This window comes from Mirounga leonina, unplaced genomic scaffold, assembly GCF_011800145.1.
Source record: "Mirounga leonina isolate KUSES-001 unplaced genomic scaffold, KU_Mleo_1.0 Mir_125, whole genome shotgun sequence".
In the NCBI taxonomy this organism is placed as follows: Eukaryota; Metazoa; Chordata; class Mammalia; order Carnivora; family Phocidae; genus Mirounga; species Mirounga leonina.
In genome coordinates, this window is record NW_023270305.1 from 30,721,605 (window position 1) to 30,732,751 (window position 11,147).

General features: G+C 51.8%; 1 protein-coding gene across 1 annotated transcript; it reads left to right on the top strand.

The window, feature by feature from the left end:
* Nucleotides 1-1,352: 1,352 nt before the first annotated feature.
* On the top strand, nucleotides 1,353-5,371 carry FOXI3 (forkhead box I3). Its single transcript, XM_035000468.1, has 2 exons — nucleotides 1,353-1,977; nucleotides 4,749-5,371. Exons 1-2 carry the CDS (start codon nucleotides 1,353-1,355, stop codon nucleotides 5,369-5,371), a joined length of 1,248 nt encoding a protein of 415 aa, XP_034856359.1.
* The last annotated feature ends 5,776 nt before the right edge of the window (nucleotides 5,372-11,147 follow it).

Here is an 11,147-nt window from a genome sequence, read left to right on the forward strand (position 1 = left end):
TTAAATATTCTCAACTGTCCGTCTGCAATTGGCAAACAGAAAAGCGCTTTCTTCCCTCCCCTCTCTCTTAAGTGAGAATCTCAGACTTGTCACCTGTTAAGAACATACTTAGGAATAATTTTAATTGTAAAGGAAACAATTTTCTTACTGTTGTTCGGAGCGATTAATGACTGCGGGGCACGCGGGATCGCCACAGTATTTTACCTGTTTCGCTTGTTTTTCCAGGCAGGAACCGCGTTTCAAAACTTAGAGAAGTAGAAAGCAAGTCCTATGCCGTAATTCGTTGAGACCATTTTTGTAAATGAGCGCTTCTGGCACAGTTTAAATTACAGTTGGCTTTAAAATGCTAATTCCGAACCCACTTATTTAAATGTCTCTGAAAACACACACCCTTCTGTTTTTGAAGAAAACAAATCACACCAAAAGACTACACAAACCGGACTTAAAATGAACAAATACTTCCCGAATGTGAACGAACATATAGTTATGTGTTTAGAGACACGGTTAGAAAAATTAAAAACCGATTTCAGTCCCTCCCATCACAGAATCCCCTAGGGAGAAGGGGACACTCCAAGGATGCCCGGTAATAAAATCTACCGTATACCCCCAAAGAGTTGTTCACCGCGTCTATTATTTTCGGCTAGAAGCCGATGTATTGAGACTGGCCGTGAATCCAGTAACTCAATGACAAAAGGTGCCGAAGCTTGAGGGAGGAAACCCCAGGGGGTTAGGCAGGTGGTCTGAGCGGCCACCCAAACTCATCTTGGGGACTTTTTAGAAAACAGTTGTAGTGTTTGGGTTATCTTCTCTCGGTTTCAATATTCGTTGTTTTTATTTCTCTTCCCGGGCTAAGACCGCGTCGGCTGGGAATGAGGTGCTTTTAGACTTCAACCTGGAGGCGCCGGCCTGCGCCGGCCTCCCGCCCGCGCCGCCGGGCTCCGGCCCGGCCGAGGAGGGGCGTCGGGGGGCTCCGGGGGGCGCCGGGCGGGGGGGTTAGGGGGGCGGGGCGGGGCGGGGCGGGGCGGGGCGGGCGGCGCGAGGGCTGGGGCGCGCTCCGCCGGGTGGCGCGGGCAGGTGGGGCGTGGCGGGGGCGTGGAGAGCCCGGGCCCGCGGGCCGCCGCCCAGCCCCGGGCCGGCCGGGAGGAGCCGCGCCGCAGACGGTTATAAGAAGCCGAATCGCAGGCGTTCCGCGCGCCGTCGCCGATCCCCTGCCCGAGCACCGGTAGCCCAGCGAGGGCCGAGGCGGGGCCGCGGGGTGGGCCCCCAAAGGGATGCTCTCGCCCGAGCGGCGAGACCAGCCCCGCTCGCCCCTCGCCGCGGCTGCCGCGCCGCACCCGCCGACGGCCCCCGACATGGCTCTCTACTGCGGCGACAACTTCGGCGTGTACTCGCAGCCCGGCCTGCCCCCGCCCGCCGCCGCCGCCGCCGCCCCGGGCGCCCCCCCGGCCGCCAGGGCGCCCTACGGGCTGGCAGACTACGCCGCGCCGCCCGCCGCCGCCGCCAATCCCTACCTGTGGCTCAATGGGCCGGGCGTGGGCGGCCCTCCCGCCGCCGCCGCGTACCTGGGCGCCCCGCCGCCGCCACCGCCCCCCGGGGGCGCCGCCGGGCCCTTCCTGCAGGCGCCCCCCGCCGCCGGCACCTTCGGCTGCGCGCAGCGGGCCTTCGCGCAGCCCGCGCCCGCAGCGCCCGCCTCGCCCGCGGGGCCCGCCGCGCCGGGCGAGCTGGGCTGGCTGTCCATGGCCAGCCGCGAGGACCTGATGAAGATGGTGCGGCCGCCCTACTCTTACTCGGCGCTCATCGCCATGGCCATTCAGAGCGCGCCCGAGCGCAAGCTCACGCTCAGTCACATCTACCAGTTCGTGGCCGACAGCTTCCCCTTCTACCAGCGCAGCAAGGCCGGCTGGCAGAACTCCATCCGCCACAACCTGTCGCTCAACGACTGCTTCAAGAAGGTGCCCCGCGACGAGGACGACCCAGGTGAGGGCGCCGGACAGGTGCTTCCCGGCCGGGGAGGGTGGGGGAGCGGCGCCCGGGCAGGGGCCCCGCCGGGGTGGGGCTGGCTTGGAGCTGCGCGCGGAGTCTTCTCTAACTGCGGATGGGAGCCGGGTGGGGAACAACCACGCGAACCTCGGACCTCGTCTGGCTGGGGTGAGGGCAAGCCCGAGGACAAAGAGAACTATCCGAGGATCCTCAGAGCGGGGAGCAGGTGAGGGTGGAGCTCGCCCCTTAACACCCACCCACCCACACGCACACCTGCACCCACCCACCCACACGCGCGCGCGCGCGCGCACAGCCTGGCCAGTTAGAGAAAAAGGAAAAAGACCGTATCTTCAAACGGGACGCCACCCCTGGGTGGTAGTCATCATGCGGATTGGAGGGAGGGTTCAAGGCACAGGGAGATAGATTAGGAATAAGTACACGCGTGGGATCTCAGATAAGGGACGACTATAAAGGGATTCAAGTGAGCTGAGAATCCCATCACATTTCACGGAAGAGGTGATGAGAGACCGAGGCCGTTCGAGCTGTCCCTGGATGCACTTCCTGCGCCAGGTTCCTAAGACTCACGGTCTCCTTCATGAAACAAGCGCCTACCTGGAGAGAGATGATTGAGGAGTGTGGCACGGGCATCATGAGACAGGGCCAGAGGAATGAGAGAGCTTTAGCCGGCTCCTGCAAATCGTGGTTTTGGTGCCTTAACTATTTAGAAATGTAAAAATGAAAACCCCAGAATTGCTGCGTTCTGATCTAAGCCCTCGGGGTGAGGAGGACTGGGTTACAGTGGGGTGTTGTGAGTAGTTTTCCTCTACCTGAGGAAAAGGGGGCGACGAAAAGCTCAAAAAGGAGAGAAACACGTTTATACTTGAGGTTTTCAGAAGGCTCTTGGAACCAGGGAGGTGGGGACAGAGGTGTGATGGGCAAAAGAGAAGAAATGGTTTCATTTGCATGCTACAGAGATCCAGGAGTTTGTGTAAAATGCTCTGGAGTGTTCCCCCCCGGAACGTATTCTAGAGTGGTGCTTTCCAATAGAAATACGGTATAAATCACCGGTGATAGCAAATTTTCTAGTAGCCACATTAAAGAAGGTAAAAAGAAACTGATGAAATTATTTTTAATATTTTAAGTAACCCAAAATATTGTTTCAACATAAAGCAAATATAAAAATTATTACTGAGATACTTTTTTATTTATTTACTTTTTTGGTATTAAGTCTTCAGACCCTGTGTGTGTTTGATTCCACATGGCATTTTGGACTACCCACTTCTCAAGTGCCCACAGCCACGTGTGGCAAGTGGTTACTGCATTGGACAGGGCATACAGTTCTAGAAGATGAAGCTTCCCGATTTGGCCTCTAAACCACCTGAGATTATCATGTTAATTGTCATGTATGTTCTTTTGGACTTCCTAAAAAGTCTTTAGCTAGTGTCTTGTCAAAGCATTTGGTACTAAGGGGCACAATATAAATATCCTTACAGGTGCAGGTACTATCATTTAGCTGGTAGTTGTATGAATAAGAATTTTTTTGGCAACTATTTGCAAAAAATGTGTTAATGAAGATAATGGGTTTGGAGGGGTGTGTGCTAGTTTGTGCAAGCAGCCGAACCCAATGGTTAGGTAAGAATGCTGAGTCTAGAGCCAGCCTGCTTAAATCCCGGCTCTCCTATTGCTAACTGGGAATACTGCAGGTTACTAACCAACCTGCTCCTCAAGTTTCCCCATCTGAAAAATGGAGGCACTAATAATTGCCTGTCTTCACAGAGCTGTGAGGAGCAACTGAAGTTGTCCGTGTAAAGCACCCTACAAGATGAGTGCTTACCAGTGCTTTCACACGTCGAAGGTTTCTATTTACCAGAAGTGATGAAAGCTATTGAGAGAAAATGATAGGTCTTTTTTACCTCCATTGTGCTAAGTAGTGAGGGAAATTGTTTAAGCAGAAGACTGGCAGTGCATGCATTACCTGAGGCTCTGGTCTGAGATCTGCAGGGGGCAGGAAAAGATGGCCAGAGATGCAGGGCATCCCCTGCTCAAGGTGATGAGGGGAGGTAGACTCCAGGAGCTTCCTGTACCCTGAACAATGTTATTTAACAAGATGTTGTTAAAAGAATTGATTGCTCAATAATAACTTCTGTAATTCTTGTTTAGTAAGACAAATGATTGGGTATTTGAGGTTGCCTTCTCCAGTGGAGTGGTGTTTGTTTTGTTTTGTTTTGTTTTAGGGGCAAATATTGTACCCTTTCAGCAAGTAATAATGATAACGGATAGTGACTTTTCACTGCTTACGGTGTGCCAGCTACTGTGCGGAGACCCCGTTTAACCCTCGCAGTCCATCTGTGAAATGGGTATTATTCTTATGCCTACTTCTGTAAATAAAGAAATGGAGGTTCACATTTAAGCAGCGCCAGGATTTTGCAAGGGCACAGCATATGGGTCTGGAGGGGAGGGTGTTGGGTAATTAAAAGTGTCTTGGGCCTAGAAGTAAGTCTTAAGATTTAGGTAGCAGACGCTGCGGGGGGGGGGGGGGGGGGGGGGGGGGCGTGGAAATGGCCAGAACATCTTTGTTCCAGATTTCTCCTTGAAGGTGAGGACTAAAATCTCCCCAAGAGGATAAACTTAAAAAACCGTCGAGTGGACAGAGCATCCTGGTCAGCATTTAACGAGAGCGTCTGTGCTCCTCGTTCCAGAACTGAAGCTGACTACACAGGCGTGAACTAGGGCCTTCTCTAACTTGTGTGTCTTTCTCCTCTCCATAGGGAAAGGGAATTACTGGACCCTGGATCCAAACTGTGAGAAAATGTTTGACAACGGGAACTTCCGTCGGAAGCGGAAGCGCCGCTCCGAAGCCAGCGGCCCCTCCGCGGTGGCTGCAGGGACCACAAAATCGGAAGAAGGGCTCGCCTCCGGATTGGGGTCGGGCGTGGGCGGCAAGCCCGAAGGGGACAGCCCCTCCGCGTTGCTAAGGCCGCCGCAGTCCCCAGAGCCTCCCGAGGGCACCAAGAGTACTGCCTCGTCCCCGGGAGGATCCCTGCTCACCTCTGCCCCTTGCCTCAACACCTTCTTCAGCAGCCTGAGCACCCTGAGTGTCAGCAGCAGCGGGAGCGCCCCGTGGGCTGTCCCCGGCGGCCGCCACCTAGCGATCCAGGGGGCGCCCCTGGCCTCCAGCAGCACATTCCCCGCCAGCTCCATCCCCGAAGCCCCGCCGGACAGCTTGCCGCTGAGTCACGGCGCCAGCAACAGCAGCAGCCAGAGGTCTTCCTACTACAGCCCCTTCCCCGCCAGCACCGGAGGGGGTCAGAGCAGCCCGTTCGGCAGCTCCTTCTACAACTTCAGCATGGTCAACAGCCTCATCTACCCCCGCGAGGGCTCCGAGGTCTAGGACAGCCGCCCCTCGGACTTGAATATGCACACCTGAGGTCTTGTGAAATGCAGATTTCCAGGCCCTAGGTCTGGGGCAGCAGGTGGCATTCTGCATTCCTCCGGAGTCCCAGGTGCTCCTGTGGCCCGATGGGAAGAGTAGATGACTCTTCCTACAGTCCCGCAAGCTTTTACAGGTTTCTCTGGAGAGAACGCCACCTCGCTCTGTTCGGGACAGTGCCTGTGAGCCCTGTGAGGGCAGGGACCATACCATGTCTGTTTTGTCCGTCACTGTACAGCAGGGTTCTGAGCTCAGATGTGTCCAAGGGCCAGCCAAAAAAACGAAAGAAAGAAGTTTATCGGATAGGAAAAAGGCAGCGGTTGACCATTGAAGCAGGTAAGGGAGTGGCCGGGACTGACCAGCTAAAGGCTGCTATGGGCCGTTTAGTTAATTTCCTGCCTGGCAGCATCCTGATTTTTCTAGAAAAGTCAGATACCTGGATTTTTATAGGAAACCTCCATTTGCATTTTTTTTTTTTTTTGCCACTAATTAAAGTTTTTTTAAATCCTGCACTAGGACATACCACAAATCCTCTGAGCTGTATCTGGCTCACACATCACCTCTGCTTAGGCTGCATGTTGGGCCATGGTAGATACTCACAGCGGCGAAACTGCCGAAGCAAGCCCTGGGTGCCGAGCGCTATTTCAGACAGACACTCGACGTGTATTAGGTCATTTAATCCTCACAACAACCTTGGGAGATAGGTATGGTTACTACCCCTCATCTTCTGTGTGAGGGCAGTGTAACTCCAGGATGTCAGGTGTCTCCCCCAAGGTCACACAGATGGTAAGGTGTGGAGCCAGGATCGGGTCCAGGCAGTCTGGTTCCAGAACTGGTGCTGGAAGATCTGTTGTGGTCCTGACAGACGAAGGTGCCATTGTCCATAGGCAGACATAGCGTCTAGGGGGTAGGAATGAACTCGATCTCATTTGACCAAAGATTTCTGATTGAAATTATCACTTGAGATGTTGCCCTGAGCAACAGGACAGACACCACGTCTGCATTCTGCTGCCATACGCCTGAGGTCCGGGGTGACCATGGTCCTCGTTAACTTGATGTCTTAGCCCTTTTAGCATGTGTCCTGGATTTTTCATTTTTTAAAACAAAATATTAGAATTTAATTAAAAATAGTTTTTAAGTGGAATTTTTATAGTTTCTTAATAAACCATTTGTTGTCAAAATTTTTATTTTTAGCGCTCCCTTTTATTTCTCAAGACGTATCTTCATTTGAATAGTGTATATGGTCACCCTCCCAGGGCCCAGCAGAGTGTCTGGTCCATGGCAGATACTCAGCCACTGTTTGAACTTAATATAAGAGGTGCTAATTAAAATGTGGATAATTGTTGATTTATTGGAACAGCCTCCATTAAGATGAACATAATGCCCTGAATTGCCTTTGTACCATGTTGTTGGGTCTTTGATAGGGACATTGTTGGTTTGGGGATTTAATTTTTTTTAGAAAAAGGAACACCCATTTTTAAAAATTTTTAACTTTTCCCTGTATATTCTTTTCTGAGACTCGCAGCATTACTCTTAAATTTTTATTTTGAAATATACAATACAGAAAATTATTTTTTAAACAGTTTACTGAGTATAAATAACAACATCACCATTACTTTTTAAATATTATGGAGAAAGACAACCAAAGAGACTACCTACCCCCAAATTGTGTGTACAAAAACCAGTTTCTATGGATATTTTTCTATGTGAAAAATCGTTATGGACTTTTATAAATATTGTTTCTAACACAATTCTATATTTGTAAATTAATTTATAATGTGAACGGGGACAAAAATTTTTTTCCCCAGAAAGTACACTGCATGCTGAGAATCACATGAAATAAACTCTTAAGTGGGATGATTTTTGGCCACTTTTAAGCATTTCTGTTTTTCTGTCTTGAGCTTCTTTCTTCTAAAGGAATAGAGGTGTGAGCGGCCTGACACTGAAGCCACTATATAGGGACTTTGTTGAGAGTGAAAGCAAATGGTTTTTTGTTGGATTTGTCCCACCTGCCCACATCCGAAAGGCTGGAACCAAACGGTTACTCCTTGAGGATGGTCTATAGGCCTGTGAGCATTTTAATGGTTTTTAGCAGAGTAACAGTTCTGTCTTAGATCAAAGTGCACAGACAATTTCTGTTCCAGAATGAAATGGTGCTGGAACGTCTCAACCAGCTGGCAGCAGTCCTCGGGTGGGGCTCTGCAGCCTTGGGTGTGGGGGCCCCCTTGAGGGCCACAGGTGGCCCATTAGTTCCAAGGAAATAGGGAGGAAACCATTGAACTGGGCTCCTAGAAGAAACCTGAAAGTTGAGGTTTCTAGACTAGGGTTTCTGGGCCTCAGCCTAGAAATTTGTGATATTTGGGGCTGGGTAATGGGTTGGAGAGGCTACCCTGTGCATCACAGGATTGTCAGCATCCCTGGTCTCTACCCATTAGATACTCGAAGCACCACCTCTCCTCCTGGCCCAGGCCACATGTGACAACCAAAAGTATCTCCAGACAATGACAAATGTCCTTGGATGGGGTGGGGTGGGACAAAATCAATCCTGGTGGAGAAGCACTGATCTAGACTGACCCACAATTTGCCAACAAGGAAAGCTGCTTCCTTACTCCCCCACACAAAGTCCTAAGTGCTAGGGCGTTGTTGAGCCCTGAATGAATTGGGCCACTGGGTTTCCGGTATAGGACAGTTTCTGTCCTATGAGATGCCTTTTGCCCTAAGGAAAATCAGCTGTGAGCTGGAGCAGGCTGGCAACTGAGGCATTTCTCAAAACAGATCCACCGGTTTGCCCTGTCACACTGGAGGTCGATTTCCTTCAATATTTGAGTTGCTGATTATAGATTCTTATGGTAGCTTCCTTCTTGGCATCTGTTTATTTCTATTAACAGAGACCTAGGCTGGAGTAGTATTTACCAACAATAAATTACCTGGGTTACTTTTTTGGCACGGGCGGCCGGGTGGGGTGGGAGGGGGATGGGGACAGGCAGAGGGATTTCTTGGAAAGGACATGTAAAAAGAACTTGAGTAACCTGTGTTTGGAAGTATCTAGATCTGAGTGGTTGATACTAAATGCCAGAACAATGGCGTTTATGAGAACAAAGGCGAAGAGAAGAATCCCTTTCAATCTCCCGCTGAACCACTAGAGAGGGCAGCAGGGTGACTCGGTCTCCACTCGCAGGACCAGTCTCCATCAGGGAGCTGCCTCCTGCTGGGCATGGGAGGGAGGCAGAGGGACGAAGCTGCCTGTGTGGGTGATGTTTCCAGGTCAAAGTCTGCACCAGCCCTCCCAATTGGCACCAATTTCCTGCATCTGTGACACTTTCTGCCTGGGAACCAGGTCAGAAATTCTGGATCTGCGCGAGATTTCACTTTCCGTTGTTCAGGACAGTGCAGAGGGAAAGATGTGCTCCCGAGGCATATAGATGAGTGCCCTTCATTCTCTGGGGTGGCCGGGGACCAGGGGCTGATGGCGAGTTGCAGCCCAGGCTGAGGCCATTTGGGATCTACAGCTACTTTCCACGCCTTCTAGAATCTCATGTACCTTCCAGAATAAAACAGAGGCAGAGAAGAATTTTAAAAACTAATAAACCGGATTCAGGTTTCCTTCTCAGTACTTTGAGAACCTTTATCCCATTTTTTTTTTTTAAGTAGGCTCCACACCCAGCCCAGAGCCCAAGGCAGGGCTTGAACTCACGGCCCTGAGATCAAGACCTGAGCTGAGATCAAGAGCCACATGCTTCACAACTGAGTCACCTAGGTCCCCCCCTTTTTATCCCATTCTTAAACCTAGGAAAGGGGGCACCCAGAGGCTTCGAGAACTACGAGCCTTTGCACCCCAACTTCTCCAGCTCCCCAGGGCGCTGTCAAGTCCCAGGGCAAACTGGGTCAAGCTCTGGCCATGAGGAATGTCACTGAAACTGTGCTTCTCTCCCTCCCTGCGACCGCCCAGAACTTGGAAAAAGTCTAAGTGTGCAGCGTCTAACTGGTTCTTGTTTTCTGTAGTAGCTAAACCTTGAGATTGTTAAGCAAGAAGAAACTCCCAGTGGTTTACCTGAGGCAGGGATTTGCTGGTTTCTGGGGTAGAGAACCGGTCGCCAATGAGGCCCTTTTGTCATGGAAAGCAGTCAGCTGGGGCGCGTGGCTGGGTGGCGGGCACCGTTGGAGAAGGAAGGAATTTCCTGTCAGTTTCGAAAACAAAAAAAGGTCAAAAAGACCAGCTACCTACTGAATTCCTCCCTGCTTTTTTATTCAAGATGTCAGGGGATCCTCACCAAAACCTCGGGAGGCCTGGAGAGCAGCCCTTTATTATTTTAAAAAAGGCAAACATTACAATAATAATAACTCACTTGCTAAGTGCTGGGCATTGTCCTCAAATATATAAAGATATATATTAAATATAAAATAGCTATCTTAACACAACAACTCTATGAAGTAGACACTGTTTTGTTTTTGTTTTTAAGTAAACTCTATCCCCAACGTGGGGCTCGAACTCATGACCCCGAGATCAAAAGTCGCATGCTCTCCCGACTGAGCAGGCCAGGTGCCCCAAGTAGACACTGTGATTATTCATTTCACCAGCGAGAATCCTGAGGCCCACAGAGTTTGTATAAGTGGGCCATGGTCAAAAATCTAAGTAGTTGCTGCCGGTAAGTGGTAGAACGGAGATTCAAAATCAAGTCATCCGATGTCAGAACCCCCCTGCCCTTAAACTACTCTATTGTCTCACCATTTTGAAGATGAGAAAGGAGAGGCACAGAGGGGTGAAGTGACTTGCCCAAGGCCACACTCGTTGGTGGCAGATTTGGGGGCTTAGAAGCCACCCTCCTGCTCCCTCAGTGATGTTCCCTTGAGGCATTTCCTCTGTATGCTCCCTGCGGTTGGTTTTCCCGTCTGGGGTTCCCTTTTCTCGGACACAGGGAGGTTGGCAGTGGGAAGGAAAGCTGCCTTTCCTTGACATGTCCTCCTGCACAGGATCAGCCAGCAGCCAGGTCAGAGGCCCAGAGCTTGGGCTCTGAAGCTGCGAGGGAAGCCAGACGTTGGAGACACTGGTTTGGAACCTTGGACTCAGGGAATGTATAGAGCGGCTCAGCAAATCCCTTTGAGCAGCAGGCCCTGTGCTGGGCACTGAGGACATTCAGATGACTCAGACCCACCCGGACCCTTAGCAAGCACGTCGCCTCACCGGAGGCAGGGCTAGGCCAGAGGTGCACAGGGTAGGGAGGATCTACAGGGTCGGCCTGCGCTCTCCCACCCGGCTGCCAGCCTCCAGGGAGGGACAAAGCGTGGCTTAACCTTCGGAAAGAGCAGCCGACAGTTCCCCGAGTCCCGCCTGAGTCTGTCGCCCCTGCCCGCCTTCCCCGTCCTGCAGCTTGTGCTGGAAGACAAGGACCAGGCTGTTACTCAAAGCGGAGGGGCTTCTGGACTGACCGATGGAAGCGGCTGAAGCAACTGTGGTCAAGTGGCACTCCCTTCGTGGCCACAGGCTGTGGTGCCGGGCTGGAAGGAGCTCCCTCCCCAAGCACGGTGCTCCTGTCAGCACCCCTGGTTGCCAGCTTTCAGCACCACCCCCCAAAAGCAGAGAGGGGCTTCTTTGCCCTGCACTTCATTTATTTATTCGAGAGAGATCATGGGGGGTGGGGAGGTGGGGTGAGGGGGTTTGCAGAGGGAGAAGCAGACACCCTGCTGAGCAGGGACCCTGACGCGGGGTTCGATCCCAGGACCCTGGGATCACAACCTG